Raw genomic sequence first — 22,220 nt, forward strand, 5'->3', positions numbered from 1 at the left:
GCTGACATACACGGGAAGAAAGGATAGGATGATGTGTCTTGTCCGTCCCGCCACTATATAGATATGTATTTATAAATAAATATAGTACTCGTACTGTATGGCACATGGTGCCGCCTTTCGTGAGGGGCCTAGGCTCGTTACACATGGGGACCGCGAAGACTCTGTCGATAGTAAAGTCCAAAGAGCCGGCGCCTCCAACTCACTGTAGGTGCCGCGGACCCTGTTTGGGTTGACCGGCCTGTTTGCGGAGAGACAGTGACGACGGTAAAACTCAAGTTCATGAACGCTACTCAGGTTTCCAGAGAGAAGGCATAGGCATCATCATCCCGAATGCATGGGGGCGGAGCAGGATTCCGTACCAATCGCACATAGTGCACGTCTTCGGGTTCGTTCAGCACGGTTCGTCTTTCCCTTTGATGCAAGCGTGACAACTACAAATTAAGACTTCCAAGCGAACATGGCTCACTAGCTACGGGGGCATCCTGCCTACGTCGGTCATGAACCGGGCTCGTCCGCTTATCTTGAGTACCCCTCTCGGTCCTGGCGGATGCCGTGGGGGATCTGGGCATTCACCCGCAGCGCTCACGCATTGCCGCGAATCGAGGCAGGTTGATTTCAGGGCGTTGTGGGAGGAACGCAAACAGTCCTGTGTCCACAGCAGCGATGTAAACAGACAGGGGCCAGTTTCCGACGCACTGCGGCCACCGCACCCCCACCACAGATGCTACTTTGAGAGAGTGCGCTCCTGAATTTCATTTAGCGGGGCGAGGAGGTCCTTGAGGTAGAACACTACGAGTTAGCAGGTCAGCCGCTGACAGCGGCCGCCCACTAGCATCCCACACAAGCGAAGTCTCCGCCAACAGCAGCTTCACGAAAAAAGGGCAGTGGCGCAGACCGCGTAGCTGAAGACTATCAGACAAACGTCTACAAGGCCTTTAAATGAAGCATTCAACACAGGGGGCTCGTGGGCTGACGTGCCGTGGTCACCTGACTGACCCTGTCGAGGTCCTCTTTTGCGTTATCCGCAGTACCAGTACGGGCGTTCGATTCAAATGTGAGCCAGAATTGAATCGACTCTGACATGTTTGTCTGGAAGAAGCTTTTTCACGCCTGTGTGCAGGCCGACATCACAGGAAAGCGTGGTTCACCGGTGTCGAGTCTCGGCTTGATGCGGCTGCATGCAATGAATCCGCGCATGCGGCGTGAGATTGCAACACGATTCAGGAAGCATCTAACGCTGGCTCACTCGAAATAAACAGGATTATTCACTCCCTATCATCACTCGGATGTGTGCCTTTTCAAGCGTGCTAGTCTTATCGGAGTTGTAGAGTCGTGCCGTGGGTCGCGGCACCTTGAGACACTGTGACCCTCGTTGTCGGCAGTTCTTCGGCTCTCGTCATGCTTTTTCTTTTCAGTCAAGGAGGATTCTCTGTCCCTTGAGACGTTTGACAGCCATTTGCTTTTGCGCCCACCTTCGGATTCCGTCAGTGGTTTTCCACTTAGCTCTTTCGCTCGACTCTACCCTGCCGGTCAGTTTATTGCAGGTCCACATCTGTCACGCAGATCATATTGTGGGTCGTTGCCTCGTCGATATTCACGCGTCTGCTCTGATTACAAACATCTCAGAGAGCGCTGTACCCGCCCGCATGTCAAAAAAGTTGAGCGCGTGGCCAAAAGGCATCATGCGACGTTATTTCTGAGGGCTCCTACGCGGGTTTATCCCCCGGCTTTCCCCAACGCATGCCGAGACATATCGGAGTCATGTGTGTGGCTATCGGTTCGCTGCAGAGCTTGAGGATGAGGCACGAAAGGCATTGCATGCGTGGCATGACGCCTGTAGCCTCTCTCTCTCTTTCTCCGCCCTGCTCCCTCACGCAGTGCGTAGTCGCTCCACGAGCTGAGAAGGCCGCCGTCGGTTCGCCTGTGTGCGCCCATGCTGTTTACGACGCGAAAGCCAAGGCGCGAGGCCAACGGGGAGTCCGCGTGCCCGCCGCCTCCCTCTTCTCTATCGTCTCCTCATTCTACTCGATTCCACAGGAGGAAGAAGGAGAAAACGAAAAAAAAATTGTCTTCGCCCCCGCCGAAACCGTTCCCCGATGACCGCCGTGCTGACCGCGGGTGCAGCCCCCAGCTCACGCGGAGAAGGAGCCGAAGACACTCGGCTTCCTCTTCTGACGTGCCGGCGTCCTCGCTGTCGCCTTTGCCGCCTGTGCTGATTGATCTCTGTTCAGACCAAGACGAAAATGACGCGAAAAGCCGTGAGGTCACAGACGCGCACTGCGCGGGGCCACGCGAAAGCAAGTCGCCGGCGCGTTCGCCATCGCCGCCTTCGTGTGCTCTGTTCCCAGCCTACGCAGCGAGAGTTGCAAGTCAACGCCTGACTGTGGAAGACGAGTCTCCGCCGGACTCCTCTTTTCGCTCCTTCTCATCAGCAGTCCGCGACACCGAGGCAGAACTCTCAGTCTCTGGTTCCTCGTTTCTGATTCAGCGGGCACTCGGGGAAGCGCCCGCGACGCCTGATTTTGGTGCGGCTGTCTCTTCTTCTGCCTCTGCCCTTTTTGGACCCTCCGCCTCCTCAGGCGGTGGAAAGGGACAGGCGGCTGCATGGTCTCTCCACAGCCCAGGGGCGGCCTGGCGCGACACCGAGAGTGCGGCAGGATCGAGGCCTGCGTGGCTGACTGTCGGGAAAAGCTTCACTGCCTTACGCGCCTCCGGCGGCAACGGCCGCGCGCTGTGGGCGTCCTCCGGCGCGGGCTCCAGCAGGCCTCTCGGGCTCCTGGGGCACGATGGGGACAGGGACCCTGCCTCTCTGGCCGCGGAGGGCGTGCGAGAGACGAGGCGGCAGGAGGAACAGAGTCTCTTGGAAATGAAGTTCCTCCTGGGGCGCGACGAAGAGACTCTGAAGAGGCGCTCGCGGAGACGGGAGCGGCAGAACGGGCTTCAGTACGAAGACCTCGACCTCGACTCTGTGCTGCCTCCGCCGTCGTCGGTCTTCTCTGCAGAAGACTTTGACGAGCTCGCGGGTTTCGGTCCGCCGGCGCCGGCCTGGACGAGCGCTCAAGGCGTGACGCGCGGGAGACAGCTCGATGCCCTCGCTGATACATCCGAGGCAGGAGAGACAGAGGCCTCAGAAGACGAAGTCAGACGGCGTCGCGAGGGGCCGAGCCGCCCTCAGGGCAGAGAAACAGAGAGAAGGAGGAGGAAGGGCGAGACTGAGGAGGGTGTGCGCTCGTATTCCGCGCGGGGCGGGGAGGGTGAACAGAGAAGGCGAGGAAATAAAAGGTGCAAAGAAGGCGACTCTGAAGAAGACGAGGCGGAGCAAATGCCTGCGCTGCGTTTGTTCAGCTTCACACTTTGGGGCCGCGGGGCGCCGGATGCGGCGCGGAAGGCCCAGAAGAAGGAGACGGAGGTCGATGATCGAACGCAACGGCGGGAGGCTCTTGGAAAAGCGGAGCGAGCAGCGCTTGAGGCCGGCGGCGACGGAATGCCCTACTACGAGAGGTAAGAGCTGGCTGCCGGTACGCTGTTAAGGCCAGGTTGTCATGGCAGCCTGCGGCTTTGCATTTGGACAGGTCTCTCTTGCGTCTCGCACACGAAGAGGAGAAAAACCCTTTCACCCTTGCAAACCGGAGCCGTGACGCTGTGTCGCTGGGTGAGGTGTGTGTTTCATTTCTGTAATCTGCGGCGAATTTGAATCGTGCGTCTGCGTGCGCGCGGCGGCGCCACAGAAGGGTCCTCTGCTGTGTGGCAGACGATCCAGGGGGCGTTATAGGCAGATGAGAAAGAGTCTAAAATTTAACCGAGATATATCTTAAAGGGGTTGCTCATTGCCAGTCACATAGGGCTCTCGGCGCACTGCGGGTGATCACGGAGAGGCGCGAGGCTCGTTGGCAAGCGCGCAGCACGACTCCCTCTACTGGCGTTCGTTAGTGCTAGATTCGCGTCTCACTTGCCTGAAGCGAGTCGCGTTGGACCTCTAATGGGCTCGCCCCATGGGAGCCTGTGGGTCTCTCCAGGCAATCTAAACTTTGATCCCTTTGCCGGGCGGGTACGTCTAGCGGTTCACAAATTGACTACCCGCATCACTGGCGAGATATATTTACGCATGCGCAATATGTCACTAAATGGAATGTTGATTCAAAGGGATTCACATCCTATGTTTTGGTGTGGGGCCCGTGGGTGCCGCGCTCTCTTGTTTCGTTTTCCTAGTCTGTTGTTTTGGTTTCACGTTGAACCAGGCAAGCACGTGGACGCTCCCACTGCGGGCGTGCCCCCCCACTGCGAAGAGGCGGAGGCTCGCCCGCCCCCCTTCTTCCTTTTCTGCGCATCCCCATGCGATGGGAAGTGTGTTTCTTGTTTGCTCAGGGTTCCCTTTATCGTGTCTTCGTCATCACCTTCTTCACCCTCTTCTTCATCTGCTTCCGCTCCTTCTTCATCTGTCGCTCTGGCGCGGCTCGCGCGGGCCTCGGGCCGCCCCAGCAGGCGGCCGTCCTCGCTGCGGCCTTCCACGCCCCTGTCGGTGGTTTTTCTGCCTGTTCTCTGTTCTTCGCCGTCGGCTGAAAAAGCCTCCGCGCCCAGGGATCGGGCTTCGGCGGCAGCGCGGCGAGGAGGCGGCGAGAAAGACGCGCCTGCAGTGGAGGCCGTCGTCGCGCCCGAAGAACGCAGAGAGCGATTGCAGGGCGCCGAAAATGAAGACGCAGGCCTCTACAGTGTAGCTGTGACGTTCGATGTTGAAGGCGCGGATCCCTCAGGTCGAGAGAAGGACGAGGAGAAGGCGAAGGAGATCGCGCGAGACGCCGCGGCTGTAGGCCCGCTCCGAGGCGCGGGCGAGGAGAACGCGGATGTCGAGCTTCAGGTTGAGCAACTGCGCCAGCGGCTGCACCTGCGCTGTCGGCGCGTTCCTGGAGACGTATCGGCGTGGATTTCACAAGTTGCGTTCGAGCCCGCGTTCCTCTTTTTCAGCCGAGCCGCCCGGAGCGCCGCAGCGCTAGTTAGCCAGGGCTGCCACAGGCAACTGTCCCTCCTGCATGCCGCGCGCGTCGCGAACCCCATCGACCTCCACCTCCTTTTCCTCTCTCTCCTCTTCGCCTCCCTCGAGGACGAGCCTGCGCGAGCGCTCTACACCTGGCGCCGCGCGCTGCTGCAGCTGCCGGTCTCGCCGCGAGGCACCGCCCTCGCGCCTGCGCATGTACGGAGTGCGCCCCGCGCTCTGCAGGCCGCGCACTCTGCGGGCGCCGCGGAGGGCGCAGGACAGGAGGTGGCGCCGGAGGACGGAGGGGGTAGAGCCTCGCAGGGCGAGCAGGACGGGGAACGGGGGGCTGGCGGGGCTGTAGCGCCCTGTTTCGTGCTTGCAAACTGCGAGGGCAGACTGTGGCTGGAGCACTTCCTCTTCGCCGTCGGCGTCTTCGACATGTTTTCCGTTTCAGCGGCCCGCGCGCTTGCAGGCGACCTCCTCGACATCCTCCACGCGCGCCGGGCGGAAGGAAGGCAGTGCCGAGCAAGAGGGGCGAAGGAAGGAAGCGAGGTATGGAGGAGTGGGGGAGAGAGCGGCGCATGCGGACGCCTGCCGAGCGAGTCGCCGCGTATGCAAATCATGCTGGGTGGATTGATGCCGTGTGAACTCCTCTCGGGACACGCGAGCTTTGCCGTGAGGCTGCTGCAGGCTCTCCTACACGTGGGGGTCTACGCAGCGAGCCTGGGCGCTGGTGGGCGCGTCCTTGGTCTTCAGCAGCTCGAGGTAAGTCGAGAATCTGAAAGGCAGGAAGTTGCTCGATTGGAGGATAAGGGAAGATCAGAAGAGCAGAAGGGGGGGAGAGGGGCTAACGCACAGGAACAGACCTGCGAGATGCCGCAGCGAAAACACGTGGGGGAGGAGGGAAAAGAGAGGATGAGATAGAAGGAAAAACCTCGGAAAAAAAGCTTCAGAAGGCCAACCGGGAAGGGGCGAGGAGACGCTCGCGGGAAGAGACGCAAGAGCAGTGAGCGGATGCAGAAAGTCTAAGATTCTATACAGTTGAATAACACGCGAGAACAGAAAAACCAATGAGCCGCGAAGCATCCGTGACAAGGGACAAAGAAGAGGGAGAAGTTGATAAACGTAAAGACTGGGGAGAAGCAGAGGAGAAAAGGAGGAGGACACGAGGGAGGGAGGGGAAGTTGCAGACGAGGCAGAGCTAGTGGCTGAGAGACGCGCGTTGCCGGCGGCGTGGTGCGGTGCCCTCAAGCGCGTTTTCAGAAGGTTGACAATCTGATTGCTGCCTTTGTTGTCATTCGCGAGTCAGTGAAGCCTCCTTCGCCGCATCGTTGGTAGCTTATTTCGCCCTTGTCTCCGCCTGTTCTGTCGCTCTCCAGCTCGCCTTCGCTTCGTCACACAACCTGCACTTCGGTGACCCGTGTGCGGGCTACCTCCTTCTCTCCACGAGGCAGCTTTCGTCTTTGGTCAGTGATGCTTCTTCGCTCTCTTCATCCTCGCAAGCCGACGCCGCCTCGCGAGATGGCGCCGAGGAGCTCCGTTTGTGCGAGGCCGTCGATGAGTGGGTCGCCAGCGAGAGGCGGCGCCTGCGAGAAGCCCACGCCAGGGGATTTTCGTTCCTTGAGGCGGACGCGCTGAGGAGGAAAAACTCAAGGCGCGACTTGGGGTTTGAGGGAGTGCATGTCCTAGGCCTCAGCGACGCGTCGGAGGGAGGCGAGGGAGCAAATTTCTCTGAATTATTTTTCACATTCTTCCTCCAGCAGGCCAGCCAGGCGGTGTCGCTCTTTGACTGGTTCCTTGCCGCCGAAGAGGCCAGCTCGCGGCTCGCGTGGTGTAGAGTCGAGGGCGACGCAGAGGGAGTCGAACGGTCGCAGAAGGCAGAAAGCAAGAAGAGGAAAAACACTGAAGAGCCTGGCGCCTGGTGCTACCCCGCCCCCTCGCCGTCCTGCCGCCTACCGCCCGCGAGGACTCCAGTCGCCGCTGCTGTGTTTTCCTCGCTTCCCGTCGAGGCTGTCTTTTCGCTCGGCTCGCCGCGGGCCTCCAGGGGCGATGCGCAGCGGCCAGACGAGTGCGTTGCCCTCAAGCGCCTTTGCTTCCCACGTGAGGATGAAGATGTCGCCGGCGCTGAGACGGGAGAGGGTGTGGCGACTGCGCCCTGTGGAGAGCGAGGAGAGTGCGCAGGGCTTGGTGACGAATGTGAAGAGGAGAGGAAAAAGGCGCGGCAACGCGACGTCCTCCTTTCAGGCTTGGATGCCTTGGCCTCGCCATCTCTTCACCGCTTCTGCTCGAACCACCCGCGCGCCATCCGCGCCGCTGAGCGCACCACCGACGCTCGTCTGCTGCTCACGCTTGACCTCCTCCTTCGCGGGGCTTCTGCGCCGCAGGCCTCGTCGTCCGCCGCTTTTCCAATCGGCTCCCGCCGCGACGCGGGTCAAGACCCTAGCCAGGAAGGTGACGGCAGCTCTTTTCCGCCGCGGGTTGATCGCGCGGAGGAGGGCGACAAAACGGGGACGAAGGCGAAGAAGGCGCGGAGGCGAGAGGGGCATCCCGGCGCGCTCTTTGGCTCCTGGTGGCCTGACAGTGCCTTGGGCGGGGAGGAGGAGGAAGCCTCCTTCGCGGCGACGCTGGCGGGCGCGTGGCGCTGCGCCGAGGAGAGGATGCGGCAGGCCTCTGCCTGGTACGAGGCGCAACGCGGAAAGAAAGAGAACGACGGCGAGGCTACCTCTACACATAGACGATTGGATGAAATCGCACGAAAGGACGCAGACGCGGCAAGCAAGACTCACGTAGAGAGACGCAGCTTGACGCACCGTCTGGGGGCTGCGACGGCGGACGAAGGAAGCAGAGACGAATACCGGAACGAAGAGGGGAAGATCAAAGGAGGCGGCGAAGACGAGGAGGGCAGCGCCGCCGGAGGCATGGAGAAGGAGCTGCGAGAAGGATCAGGAAGGACTCGCGCACAGCTCATCGGGCTCCTCGCTTCACAGGTAAAACATGTGTCACGCTCTAAAGTCTAACGATGTCAAAAATTTATCTCGATCTTTTTTTCGCTCTATTTTAAATGCAGCACGTTTGTTTTATTTGTGTTCCTTAAGTAAGAAGGTACCATTTCCAATTTAAAATATTTCTGCTATAACGGAAAAGTCTCCCGATCCGTTGTGGTTTCATGTTTCATTGGATTCGGCTCTGCGTGCATGTAGAAAGCCAGTAGAGGAACCTCGTCGCTGTCTTCGGTGCACGTGGACCTGTTTTCCCGTTTTCCGCACAGAGTGGGCGTATAGTTTTGAGTTGTTTCCTGTTTTATGCGTCTTGAAATTGTCTCAAAATGGCTCTTGGGGGCTTGCGGGAGAGGCAGTCCCTGTCCGCGCGGGAATGGGTACCTTGGCACGCGTGGAGGCTCAAAGTTTTTCGAAACGAATTCATTTTTACTACGCAAGTGCCGTCCTGCGTGACGCTGGCCGCTCTTCTCTTAACAGCTTGCGTTTCCGCCTCTTCTCTTTCGTGCAGCATTCAACACGATTTCTTGTTGCGTGGAGGCCTTTGCCGGCAGGCCGGCATCCTCGGGGCTGAATCGTTTCCTCGTCTTCTGCTGACTCCTGAGTGAATTTTGTTGCTGTCATTTTTCGCTGCAGGCTCTACTCTGTCTTCCGAGGGATCCGTTGGTCGCCTACTGCGTCATGGCTGCCTGCCGCAGCCACAAGTGAGTTCTCTCTCGCCTCTCGTTTCTTTTCGTGCTCCCGCGCAGGAGTCTGGCTGGGCATGCGGCCGTGGTTCGCGCCTCCCGCTGACCGAGTCGATGGAGTCCCGACCGTAGCGACGACTCACGCGGACATGGCAGCGAGAGGGGAAGCTGCTTCTTGTGAGCCCCGCAGGCCAGTAGCATGCACCGCGTCTCTCGGTGTCCGCCTAGATGCGAGGCGCGCCTTCTTCGCTTCGCCTTGTGAATGCTCTTCTCTCCGCGGCGTGGGTGTTTCTTGCCTCAGAGTCACCAAGACCGTCCTGCGGCTCTTCCCCGCGAGCCCCGGCCTCTGGCTCGCCTACGCGTCCTCCCTCTACCACACCGCCTTCCAGCAGCCCCCACGGCGCTCTCCGCCTCCACCGTGGCTCAGCTCTCCGCCTGCAACCCCTTCTGCCTCGTCGGAGTCGACAGGCGTGCCTGCGCGGAAAAGAGAGAGAAACGCCGGCGCCGCGGAGAGAAGTCCGCTGGCGGCGGCGCGGCGCGTGATGCTGACGTGTTGCGCCGCGTTCACTCGGCACCTTCCGCTCGCCGCCTCGTGGGTGCATCTGGAGCTCCTTTCGAAGAAATCGCTGGCTGTCTCGACGCCTCCCGCGTCCGCGGCGGCGGCGCTCGCTGCGCGCCTCTCCGCGAGCCCGCAAGACGTGCTGCGCCTCTGCGACGCGCTCGCCTCGCCACTCGACGGCACGCTGGCTACGCTCTGCTGGACGTATCCGCTCCTCTCTGCGCGAGCGCCTGCCGCGCCTGCAGCTGCAGCTGCGGCCGCTCCTGCTTCGGGTCTCGCCGGTGGGTTGCTGGTGCCGTGGGAGGGCGCAGGCGTCTCGTCCTGGGCAGTCGAGATTGCCTGCTGCGCCGCGGAGGAAAGCTTCGCCTCGGCCGCGGCTCGGTTGACTGCAGCGGGCGCAGCCCAGGGGGCAGACCGTCCGCCCGCGGCTGCGACAGAAAACCGAAAAAGAGCTGGAGAAGGGGCGACGGGACAGAGCGAGGCGGAGCCGCAGACTGCGACGGCGTGCATGTCGCGCAGTCGGCTGAAAGCTGCCAAACTGAAGTTCCTCCACCGCTTCAAGACTCTTCTTGCAGAGAAACAGGGTACCGTCTCACCGGCGGAAGAGCAGGTAGGCAAGCAGTGAAGCTTGACGAGGCAGGCATCCAGCAGGCGTCCAGCGAGAGACTTCAGGTCATGGCCGCCGAGACGCGTTTTGGTTTCGTCGCAGAGCGACTTCTTCAGGCTGCCGCTCTGGAGGCGAAGCCTGTTCTTGGCGCCTGAGAGTCCTCGGGTTTTAGAAGCAGAGACGCGAGTTCGCGGCGCGAGCCACTACTGGATCTGTAGAGGGAGAAGGGGAGGCCAACAGGAGGCTGGACTGCGCAGCTTCAGCGAACTGCAGCCTGCGTCTTCGAAGGGGGGGCGTGGCGTGCTGCGTGAGGAGGATGAAAGGAAACGAGCGACACTGACCGGCGGCATATGCGCTGCGGTGTGCTCAGAGTCAGTCGCGGAGAGCAAGGTAGAAGAGACCGGTCCGCAGTCGAGACGACACACTGTATGCACACAAGCATAACATGATGACGCCACTGGTAGACGCCTCTGCGGACTCGCGCATGCGCATGCACCTGCCACAGGTCATCCTAGTGGTGGTTCCCTTGCTTGGTTGTGTGGATGTTGTTCTTCCTCAGGAGTTTCCGCTTTTCTCGTCGCCGCTTTTTTCGTGTGTATATCTCCTCTGCGTGTTATCCGCCGCCCTCGCCCCCTCGGCGCCCGGCCTCGCAGTGTGGCGTCTCTTTAGGCGCGCGGCGCTTCCAGTCGCCTTCGCACTCTCTCCCGAGCTGCGCTCTTCGGCAGGCGTGCCTCCGCCAACGCCCGCGAAATCGGCACCGGGCCCCGCTGCGTGCCCGTCTCCGTCTTTGTCTGGCTCTGCTTCCTCTTCCTGTCGGGCGGCCTCTTTGGCCGCTGCGGAGGAGGCAAATGGAGAGACGCCCTCAGCAGCCGACGTCAGTGGTCTGCCATTTCTGGCTGGAGTCTCGGATCAGAATCTGACGGGCGTGTCTGCGGCTGCAGAGGCAGGCGCGCGTTTATACGGGGAAGCAGCGCGGTGCCTGGAGCTGCTGTTCACGTTTCTGCTGGCGCTGCTGCTGGCGCTCCGCCGCTCGGACCCGCGAGGGGCCCTGCCAATTCCCAGAAACAGGGGAAGACGAGCGAGACGGGGAGCAGGCGAGGACGATGTCGAGCGCGGGCGCGAACTCGGCACCAGGCAAAGCCGCTACTATGGAGAGTGGGAAAAGCAAACGAGGGAGGAAGATGTCCTGCTGCGAGCCGCTGAGCTCTCGCTTGCTTTCTTCCCTCGCAACCGACTCTTCCTCGCGGTGTACGTACAGGTGAGGACCGGGCGATGAGGCACCCGTAGACCGCTGCGCATACGGAGGCGCACATCTGCATTCTATCTGCGCGCATGTATCCGCTGGAGGCCGCGAGGCACAGCGAGAGGGCGTTGAGTCTCTGCGGGGACGGGGGACGCAGAGCGCACGCAGTAGCCCCCAGGCGGATGCGATGGAGACCCGTGGGGTCGCATTCGGGAACCTGACATCGGGAGAAAGGACAGAAACTGAGGGGCGAGATGAGCACGCGCATACTGAGGCTGCATTTGCTCATGCGGTTGTTGCATTCTGTCTCTTTTTCTGTGTCTCCTCTCCTCGCGCAGCACTTCCGGCGCTGCAACACAGATGCGTTCGATGTGCGGCACCGCCTTCTGCACCTACTACGCGTCCCCTTCCTCGGCCTTTCCTCTTCGCCCTGGCCGTCTGCAGCGCGAGCGCCCCGGGGGGCGCCCCCGACCGCTCGCGAAGGAGACGCAGCTGTGGACCGGGACGAAGGCAGGAACGAGGCGGGCGGCGGAGCCCGCGGGGCGAGGAAGCCGCGGCGCTGGGATGTGGGGCGCGTCGGAGGCGGGGGAGAAGGAGACAGGGCCGCAGCGCCGCAGGCCCTGGAGACCGCAGACTGCGGACGCGAGAGCGAAGACGGACGGTGTGCCTCCGCTGCAGCAGAGGAGAGCGCGCGAGGGCGAGCGGTTGGAAACGCAGGTCGCTGCGGAGAGAAGAGGAAGCAGATGCTGAGGCGCGAGGGGCGCGAGCGAACTGAAGGCAGCGGGGCCGTAGAGCAAGAAGGCGCGGATACAGATGAGGAAGGGGATGAAGTTGAGGCGGCAGTGGTCGCCGACGCTAGAGGACGCGACGCTGATCATGGAGATGATCTCGCTGCAGACGGGGCCTTTTCCCTGGCGTCTCTCGAGGCCTGCGTCCTCGCCGAGCTCCTCACTGGCGCCCCGTCTCTTAAGTAAGTGAATCGACCCAGAGGAGGAGTGCACATGTCGTTGGCCTTTTCGGGATGAAGAAGCTAAACCACTGAGATGCAAGTCTAGGAATGAGGTGCGAGTCGCTTCCAGTCGGCGTCCCTACAGCGCCTTATACCGCTTTCATAGTCACCAGTTGGTGAGGGGGTCACTCAAAAATTTCGAAGCGAAGACGAAAGGCTTTATCAAAAAACGTTATTATATAAGCATCTTTGCTGAGCGACACGATTCAACAGGTTGTATCACTCCAGCGGATGAGCGAGTCCGCGATTCGTTTTCATTCCCATGTCCCTCACGCCTGGTTTTTTTAGCAAACTAAATGTCAGTCCTCGTTTTCATCTGCTAGTGTTGCTGCTTCTTCCATCTAACGATAGTAATCATCTTAACTATGCTCTGCTAATGCACTTACCATGATGGTCATGAAAAGCACAAGAGAACTTGGATACGGTAAACAAAGACCTTCAAGATCTAAACCAGTAGTCCAACTCGTAGTATATACACCTCAGAAAAAGCTGCACTGCTCCTGCTCGGGTTGAGCGAAGGTCGTCGATACTCTGAGGATTTCGAGTGTAGGGTTGGGCATTTGTGCGCCGTCTCCTTTCGCGGGGTTGTTCAATTCAGGTTCCTCGCAGCTGCGTTCGAGTCTGCGCTTCACGCCGCTCAACAGGCTATTGCGTATGAGGCATGGCCTTTCTCGATCCGTCCCGGGCCTCCATCGGTTCCTCCTTCGCCCCGCTCTTTGGGTTTTTCGTATGAGGCGCCGACGTCGTCGCTCGCGAAGGAGGCCATTTTCTTCCTGTATGCCCACGTCCTTTTCCTTAGCCTTCGGTCGCTCCCCGGACACGGCGGAGGCCGCGGGGCGGGCGCGGCACGAGCACAGGTGGCGGGAGACGCCCCGGAGTCAGGGTCAGAGCGCAAGAGACGGAAGGCCCTCGAGAGAGACCTCGACAGAGTGCTCGTCCGAGCTGTCACGCAGTGTCCGTACTCGAAGAGGTAAGCGAGAGAAGGCCTAGTGGAGGCAAACGATCACCGATGGAGCGGAGGAGCGCCGTTCGGTGTGGTGGGTGCTTCAACAGCGCCTTGCCATCCTCTGCCCCGTTTCTTCTCCTTGGCTTCGCTCTTTGGAGCTGCTTTCGCTTTGTACTTTTCTCTGCGCGAGGACGTGCCGGTGTGCTTATTGCGTCTCTCTCTCTGTCGCCTGCTTTGCGCTCTTAGCCGGATTTAGTCCGTGTGTAGTCCTCGGCATCTTCTTTTCCTCCACAGGCTGTGGCTGCTGCGCCTTCGGCGGCTGGCGTCTGTCCGCGCGCTGCGCCGCGCCTCCTCGTCAGACTCAATCCGTCCCTCGGCGCTCGTCTTCTTCTCTCCGGAAGATCGCAAGCCGCCGAGAAAGCGCGTCCCCGTTGCATCAGCTGCGCTTCCTTCTGTCTCTTCCTTTGCATCTTCTCGCTCCTCTTTGCCCTCGGATGTCGATGCGGAAGCTCGAACTGAGCCCGAGGGAGAATCGGCGCGCAAAGCGCCGCCCAGCGAACGACAAGGACCCTTCAGCTCGTGCGGGGGAGAGAGAGAAAGGAAGAAAACAGACACTCGGGGAAGCGCGCATCACGACGCGCGAGAGCAGGAGCTTGCGGCAGTGAACCTGTCGCTCTCTGCGGACGACGAGGTCTTCCTTCAGTGCCTCGAGGACGTGTGGGAAAAAGGAATCGCGCTGAACTTCGATCCGCTGCTTGGATTCGTGTGACTCTGGCATCTGCGTCGGCGTGTGACAGGCAGCAGGCCTGCAACGCCTTTTGATGCAGGTCCCCGAGAAGTCAGTCTTCATCTGCGCCCTGTCTGGGATAACTGCAGAGAGGCCTAAGGCCTTCTACGTGTCCTGTGGATCCGGGAAAGTGTGCGCGCGCATGCGCTTGGTAGCGCCCAAATATATACATATGTATATATATAAATGGATATACTGCTCCAATATATATATATATATATATATACGCAGGCGACTGAAGAGATTTCTGCGCGGACATACGTTTTTTAACGCACAGCAACACGCGCACGCATTGCTGTATGCGAACAAATGTGTGGATTTATGGTAAAGTAACCCGGGAACCAGCTGCCTCCGGTGCTTAGCGGAGTAAGTCTTCCGCGGAAGAGAGAAGGGAATGGCAAGCGCGTGCGCATTTGAGCACCTCTGCGTAATTGTTGCAGCTGCGTGTATGCGTTCTTACAGAATATACGTATCCATGCATCCCTGCATATGTGCACACCATACAGACAGCATGCCACGCGGCGCGTGATGCTCCCGCGCTTTTTCACAATAGGGGTGGCACCCTGTTGAGAATCTGCAAAAGAACAGGTCTGCGGTCCTTCCGTCAACTGCGTCGCTACGCAGAAAAGACTAGATATCTACGTAGGACGAGGCGTTCCTTGAGTTGGCTTTCTCTCGCCTCTCCCCGCTACAAGCAGCAATACGTGTATGTCACTTTGCACGCGCGCACCATGTAGGCGCGGTGCAGATAAGGGACGCGTCAGCCACGAGGCTGAAGCGAACAGGCCACCGGACGCTCTACGTTCGTCTCTGTCCAGTTTCCGCTTGCCCCTGAAGTCTAAACCCTGCACCGACTAAGAAGTTGCTAAGGGTCCTGCGAATTTAAAGACAGCTATCGGCGAACGCGCGCGGGCAGGAAGAAGCCGCTCCGCAGACTAGCGTAGGAGCAAACGGAGAGTCGCACACAGATCTCACTTTCTGTGGCGCTGCGGCGGCCGCTGCACTTGTTAAATCGAGGCACGATTAGTCGTGTACATGCAGCCGCCAGCGGACGCAGAACGCCACAGGCGTCTCTCCAGCATAAACGCGTATGTATGTAGTGACATAACGATTTCGCGCTCGGGCGCGTGAGGCCGTCAGGCGAGAAGAAGCCTGGGACAACCGGGACTCCAACCCTTTCGCGGTGCGCTGTCCCCTGCCGCCAGGTGTCTCCGATCGCCCTCTCACGACTTGGCTTTGATGGTCGTTTTGAAAACAGGCTTCTTCGCCGCCCCCACGGCCTTCTTCTTGACAGTGAAGGTTGCCCCAGGCGCGGGCTTGGCAGTGCCGGCAGGCGCCTCCGTCGCAGGGCTCTTCGCCCCCGCAGCGGGCGAAGAAGAGGCCTCGGGGGCGCCACGCAGATCCAAGACGTCGGGAGTAGTCTGCGGCAGCAAAACGGTGGACTTGAGGAAGAGAGGCGCGGCGGCAGTCGGCTGGAAGGCAGTGTCTGAGAGCACACCCAGCAGGTTGGGCGGGAAAACTGGATGGGATGGTTAGCAAAATTGTGATCCTAGGGATTTAACCTGGTTCAGAAATCCCCCTTTACCGTAGCCCCGCCACCCATCACACCCGCCTCTCCACGCGGTGCCCTGTATAAGGGCCGCGCTCACAGAGACAGCAAAAAATGTTTCAGCACTTGGTCGGCGTTGAAGCGAGGCTGGATCTGAGGCAACGGACGTGTGGTTCCCTCTCATGCGTTCAGCATCCGGGGTCCACAATCCAAATGCGAATGCCCCATCAGGTCCGCTCGCAGATGCGCACAAACAAATACATACCTATATATATGTGGATATTCGCATGTGTGGCGGCTACGGGGTGTGGATGTCTACTTCTGCGCCCTTTCTTTGCATATGCTGCGACTCCAGTCATGCCCCTTTTTTCATCTCCGTTACAACTCACCTGCGGGCACGAGCGAAACGAGGTCGAGTCCCTCGAGGGTGCGCCACTCGGGCGGGAATTTCAGCGACGCGTTGGCAGTCGTCAGGTCGTGTTCAAGCATGTCAATCACAACGTGCTGCTCCTCGAGTTGCTTTTCCAGCCTGAGAAAAAAGGAATCGAAAAACCAATATGTGGAAAGACTCCTCACAGTTCGCAGGGCCCAGACGACGCGCGGCACAAACAAGCTGAAGCATCATCTCAAAGGTCTCGTCGGCAGCAACATGCAAGCCGCCAGCAAATGTCCGACGAACGCGCCGCGTGCTGTCGTACGTGCGGAACGCATGGTGCGTATAACGTAGTTCCAGTATACCACTCAAAAGAACCAGTGAAGGCAAAGGCCTTCCTTAGTTCCCTTTACGCGTGTGCGTGAATCCCCCAGCCATGAAGTCGTTCTCTCAAACAAACTGGAGCCCCTGGCACCGTTACGCAACTAGGCATGTGCACATGTAACCACGAAAATCGTCCTTTCTCTCTTTCCGCTTGTAGGCATACGGTCATGCATCCGCACGCGTTGGCATCTCGCAGCGCAAAAATCGGCTTTCTCTGCGCCGATTCGAATAATATCAGCGTCTACCTCTCACACAACATATTCCCTCTCTGCTGGTTCAGGACCCCGGATCCTGGAAAAACGTCTAGGCGGTCATCGCCAAACGGAGACTCAGGCAAAGATGAGCATTTTCATATCGAACTCACTTGCGGCAGAGGAGCAGGAGACTGATTACTTCGTCCTGGTCTTCGCTCTCCAGGTGAGAAAAGTACGTCGCGAGCTCGTTCAAGCTCTGGTACGTTCGCCTGCAAGCCGAGAGGCCACACGCCGAAAAGAAGTGAGTGCGGTGATGGCACAGGATGTATGTGCGTCCTTCGGGGCGTTTCCGTCCTCTTTTCCCCGTACACGACGCCGAGACGGGCTGACGATGCCCCACAGTCCTGTCACGCGCGTCTCAGAGCAACCCGCGAGACCGCCCAACGCATTGCAAACAGGCTGTCCGACGGGCGGGTGCACGAACTCGTGTCATGCTTACACCTTCTTCACAAGAGTCGATCCCGGCGTAGGTGTGAGGTTCACAGTCGCGGGGCTATGTTCAGCGCCAAACGTTCTGCGAAGTACGGATGCTGGCATGTCATGAATTCCGCGAAAAAGTCACAATCTGCGAAGAGCGCCTTTGGTGCTTCACGACCGTAGAGGTCTTTCCCACGTGCACACGCAGCCTCGAACGCGTAAGTCTTACTTTCGGGGCACAGTGAGGCCTTTCTCAAATCCCCAGCGGTCCCAGCCCTTCGACGCCTTGGAGGAGAACTTCCCTCCTGGCGGGACTGAGTTGTAAGCGCGGGGGGCGGCATTGGAGGCCCCGACCTGCAAAAAAATGAGCCGAGGGACGCACAACCCAGGCGCGTGGCTCGCTGAGAACGCGTCACGAAAAGCCATGTTTAAACTGGGGAATGCAGGCATGCAGGTTTTCCCGCGCCGTGCAAGGCGGAGTCCGCTTGGAAGCTCGTTTGCGGGGGTAGGGTCACGCTTCACGTAGAGCCGCATCTTCGCCCCCGCGCGGGAGGAGTCCAGAGAACCCTTCGGCATACAGCCTCCCACGCGGCGCGGCCCCCCACGCCCGCCTGCTGTGCAGGTCGGAATCCGCTGAGACAAACGAGCTGCCCCGATGGACTCCCCGCTCAACCGGTTCATGTGGGCACATGCTTACGCACGCGGAAACACACCCTCCTTGCACTCACAGGATGCTTACCGCGGCACAACTTCTTGCAGCCAAGGCTCGCGATCGGGCTTGTAGTGCGCGTCGAAGTACTGGTAGTATTCGTTGCCCTCCTGCACGCCGAAGGTCGGATCTTGCCCCAGGGCCTCCCTCTCTTTCTTTCGCCGGGCGAAGGCGACGGGGTCGAAACTGCGCACCTCCGAAGGGAGCCGGGGGAGATCTTCGTCCTCCTCGTCAAAGATGTGCGTGGACGGCCGGCTGCGGATGCGGTTGAGCTGGAAAAGGAGAACGCCGGCACAGGCGGCCGTGGGTCACACACATCCGCCCACTAACAAACGCGGTCAGCCACGTGAGGCATTGCAGAACGAAAACAGTGGAAGCGTGGGAGCAGCCAGAAAGAAACGACGCGTCCAGTCCCTAGCGCGGGGCGGTCAAAGGTGCGCGCGTGCAGGCGAGGCAACATGACAGGCACATAAAACCCGAGATCTGTGGGCGAAACATGCAAACCTGAACGGCTCCTGTCTATCCCGCTTCCAGAGGCAAACGAGATCTACGCAGTTTGCAGGGAAAAGGGGACGAAAAGACCGAAAAACGCAGTTCGAGTTCTGTCTCCGGATGTTCAAGCAGGCAGAGTGGATGTTTTGCCTTTGAAGTCAACTTTCCCCCCTCTCCCCCCCCCTGCCCCCTCAACCCCCATCGGGCCCGCCGCCCTAAACCCTAAACCCTAAACGCACGCCAAAGTCCTCAACGAAGGACGGGAGTAAATTCCAAGTCGCAACACGCCGCGGGCTGGATCACGGGGAACCCGAAGAGGGCCTCACCTGCTTCTCGATCCCTCCCCACGGCGTCCGTCCAATCGGCTTCTCTGGCCCCTTGTTGAAGGCTCGGGCCTGGGGCCCTCTGGCGATTGAAGCAGCCTCATCCCACCTGGAAGCAGAGACAGAAAATCAGCACGGAGTCTGCAGTCAAGCACGGCTGCCGGATCAGTGCGTTACAGTCTGTCAGGCTGTCTTTCTTGAATCACACACAACGCGGTTGCTGACTGAAAATCGCATGTGTCCTCTCTTGCCAGTCCGGCTCGAGGTCACGATGCTGGGCCCCATTCTCCTCGATCCCCCGCGTAGGCCAGACTCACGAGGAAGCGGGCTGGAGCGACGCAGGCGTTTCCGGTCTGAATCCTTACCTCTGTCCTGCGCTAGCTGGGTCGTTGACTCGGGCACACTTCTCGCCATTTGCGCGCAGCCAGTCCTCTGGGGGCTCGAATCCCTCGTCCTCAAGAAACTGGATCATCGTGGCCCTTCTTCGCCGTGTCGCCTCTCGGGTGGACTGGGAGCGGCCTCGGCAGTCCTGTGGCTTCGAGGCCGCCCGCTGATCTTCAGTAAAAGGCGCACGGTCGGCGACACCCGCCTGCCCGCGTCTCGCGGCCCCTGCGGCGCCCCTCCCTTCGAGATTCCCCCATTGTCCCTCCTCTGCCCCGTCTTCCTCTCCTCGCGGATTTCTGTTTCGTCTTCGCTCGGTCCGCTCGCCCGTTAAGGCCGCCTGGCCGTGCGTTCCGTTCGGCGGGAAGTAGTCCCCCCCGGCGGCGGGCTGGGCTCCAAGGGCCCCTGGGGGCCCGCAGGGCAGGGCGCCCCCCCCCATGTAGCTGTACGGAGGGAAGGGCGAACACCCCATCGCGGCATTCGGATCTCCCGGGCTCGCGGGGTAATAAGGATACGGGGGACAACAGGGAGGAAAGCCGGCGAGCGGGAAAAAGGGCGGGCAACCGAAAGCAGCCTGTGCTTGGTCTTGCGTTGGCGGCCAAGTGGGGACCGGGACAAAGAAGCCTGTCATTCCATCCGCGCTCCCCGCGAACGGCGTGGGAGAAAAAAGGGAGGGCAGTCGACGCGACGAGCCTGCCGCCTTTCCGCTACGCGCCGGTCGCGGGACCGGGTCTGCAACTCTGTGTTCCTGGAGGCGCAGGCGGCCTAAGCACACGCGACACAGCGAAACACAATGCGTGTGAAATGCTGAATGAAGCCGAGCGACAAGAACCCAAACCGGAAGAGCCGACTCTCGCCAAATGCGGACAAAAGGCGTGCGAGGGGAAGCAAACCGTGCCGGAAAGCAGCACTGAACGAGGCGGCAGAGCGATATAGAGCGCAGAAGCTAGGCTATCAAGGGGGGGAAAACTACGCACACGAAAGGAATAGAAAAGAACCAACTAGTAACACACTGGGGTGGGATGAGAAGAAACTGCACTACAGCATATCATCACGGCAGGACGGAAAATTGCAAACGAAACGCCAGATGTGAAAAAAGACTGAAGGCGCAGAAAACACTGACAAAAAGAGGGACCACATGCAACGGTGAAAGGACCAAATGACCGAGAACGCAAGCCAAGGTTCCAGCCCTTGAGTATGTAATAATTAAGATAAAAATGGAATTAGAGATGTATACTACCGCGTAACCAAGGCACTACATATTGTATTGGTGAGAAGGGGGAAATGTCTTCCTAGTTGAAAGACTAAATAAACGTTCTGCATTTAAACCGGAGGGAGAACCAGTTTTGGGTAAACTTTTAGTTTTTGGATCCTAAATTAGCCTTTCATAGGCAATAACGTATCTCACCTCTTCCGCGATCAGCGGATTCTGAGCTACGCTCTTGCGCTGAGAGTGGTGGAGGAGGCCCTGTTGCTCGCCCCACAAACTTTCCACTGAAAAAACAATCACACGATTCTACACGCGCGTCTCACGCACTCTTGCGGATGAAGCGCTACCTGATTCGTGAACGAATCCTAAGCCGTAAGTCCAAAATCGAGTGTGAATGCAGATGACTGCAGGCATGTCGGTGATTCAGGGTTAGCACCGAACAGCGTAAGGCAGCGGATATGAACAGAAGCAAGCAGGGGCGCCATGGAGCTGCGCGATATCCTCTCAGTGGCGCTCTCTCAGTCTGTCTCTGGCACAACCAACTGGACACAGTTCAACGGTTTAGAGGGCTCGCACTGAGCTGCATACTCATACAAAGAGGACGCGAACACGTATGTGAAAGCGCGCTTGCGTCCATGCAGCGCACTAACCCGTAGAGGTAGCGTACTCAGAACAGAGGTGGCACAACGTAGACGCCCGAAATTCGCACTGACCTGGCGGTGAAGATGCGCTGCAATTTGGGATCCGCGATGTCTCTTGCGAGCGAACTGTGAGGCGTCAGCCGCCCGAAGGTCCCGCGGGGCGCCCCGTACTCATCCATGTTGGAAGCCGCCTAGACAAACAGAAGTCGCGAAAGCCGCCAAACCAGCTTTTGTCACAGTCGCAGCCCCCCTCTCTCGACAGCACCACCTGTAACCCGAGAAGGGGACATCAAGAATGGAGCGTGCAATCTCTTGATGAGGAAGCGTGCCCTTTCTTTGACAGCAATTGATAGGCGAAGAGAGAGAGCCCCAGAGACGAAAGGTGCGTGTGACAACGCAGTTAGAAATGATACCAGCTCACGATGGCGCTTGGAAGAAAGCTGTGTCAGCAGTCCCTTTCACGACAACAAAGACGAAACGCTGACCGGTCTGTCACGATAGGTCGGTGCCCCAAGCTGCGCAGAAAGCGTGCGAGTGCGCGCGGGAGCGGACAGAAAGGTGCACGTGTTTTTATCACCACGCTGAAGAGGACTCGAGTGGAAGGCCGTAGCAACAGGTTATCGAGGCTCTCTCACAACTCCCCCCCCTCTCTGCGTCGGAACCCGCCAACAATATGTGCACACGAACCTTAGTTGCGTCTGCGCCTGCTTCTGCGCCGGGCGTTTTGCGAAGAGAAGGGGGAGTCGCACCCAAGGCAGGAGACGACTTCTCTCCGCCAGTCTTTGGTGGCCCCCCCAGCGTGGGGCCTGCCTTCTCAACAGATAGGCCAATCGTCTTCGCCTTCCCGTCGGCCGGTCCAGGGACCGCGAGCTTCTTTACTTCGACCCCCTTCGGTGACGGTGCGAGGGAGGCGGGACCCTTGGCAGCCGGCGAGGATTCAGCGGCTTTCGGAAGTGACGGAGGGCCCTTGGATAGCGGGCCTTTCGGGGGCCCGCCCGCGGGTAGCCCTGGAGGAGGAGGCGTGTTGACCCATGGTGGACCACCCTTCGGGGCTGCGAGGTGCTTCTTGGGGAGACCCGGCGCGGGGGGGTCCTTCCCCGCAGGCAAACCCGGTTTCGCCCCAAATGGACTCGGACCCGCCTTCTCCAACTTTGGAGGTCCCCCTGCCGGCGGAGCCTTGTCACCCGCCGGTTTCGCCCCTAGGGTAGGCTTCGCGCCAAGAGACAACGCAGGTTTTCCGCCTGGAAGGGGGGCGGGTTTTCCCGCCAGAAGAGCGGGATTTCCCGCTGGAGGAGCAGGTTTCCCCGCTGGAGGAGCGGGTTTCGCCCCTGCAGGAGCGGGTTTCGCCCCTGCAGGAGCAGGTTTCCCCGCTGGAGGAGCAGGTTTCCCCGCTGGAGGAGCAGGTTTCCCCGCTGGAGGAGCAGGTTTCCCCGCTGGAGGAGCGGGTTTCGCCCCTGCAGGAGAGCTGGGCGAACTCGGGGAGGACGCAGCAGGCCCGGAAGTAGGAGGTGGCGGTCCCCCTGCTGCCTTTGGCGGCGGCATAGTCTTGGGTGGAGATGAATCGACAGGCGAAGGAGATCCCGCTTTTGCTCCAGGCGGCCCCGCCCCAGGCTTGGGGGGACCGGGAGGCGCTCCCAGCTTGGAAGGGACCTTGCCCTTGGGCTTGGCGGCAGGGGGACCCA

At 59.9% G+C, this 22,220-nt stretch overlaps 2 protein-coding genes across 2 annotated transcripts; one reads left to right on the forward strand and one right to left on the reverse strand.

Annotated features, from left to right (window-relative positions):
• Positions 1–1,933: 1,933 nt before the first annotated feature.
• On the forward strand, positions 1,934–13,787 carry BESB_013260 (uncharacterized protein; the record flags this gene model as incomplete). The annotated part of the gene is made up of 9 exons (XM_029360056.1): positions 1,934–3,501; positions 4,366–5,737; positions 6,352–7,959; positions 8,605–8,672; positions 8,956–9,823; positions 10,380–11,078; positions 11,402–12,033; positions 12,671–13,042; positions 13,313–13,787. The coding sequence occupies 9 exons, from the start codon at positions 1,934–1,936 to the stop codon at positions 13,785–13,787; spliced, it is 7,662 nt and encodes a 2,553-aa protein (XP_029216723.1).
• Positions 13,788–15,028: 1,241 nt separating this feature from the next.
• BESB_013270 (uncharacterized protein) lies at positions 15,029–22,080 on the reverse strand (the record flags this gene model as incomplete). The annotated part of the gene is made up of 10 exons (XM_029360057.1): positions 15,029–15,291; positions 15,744–15,883; positions 16,476–16,574; positions 17,012–17,215; positions 17,522–17,763; positions 18,310–18,415; positions 18,672–19,452; positions 20,096–20,181; positions 20,611–20,729; positions 21,226–22,080. 10 exons carry the CDS (start codon positions 22,078–22,080, stop codon positions 15,029–15,031), a joined length of 2,895 nt encoding a protein of 964 aa, XP_029216724.1.
• Positions 22,081–22,220: the final 140 nt, after the last annotated feature.

This window comes from Besnoitia besnoiti, chromosome IX, assembly GCF_002563875.1.
Source record: "Besnoitia besnoiti strain Bb-Ger1 chromosome IX, whole genome shotgun sequence".
NCBI lineage: Eukaryota > Apicomplexa > Conoidasida > Eucoccidiorida > Sarcocystidae > Besnoitia > Besnoitia besnoiti.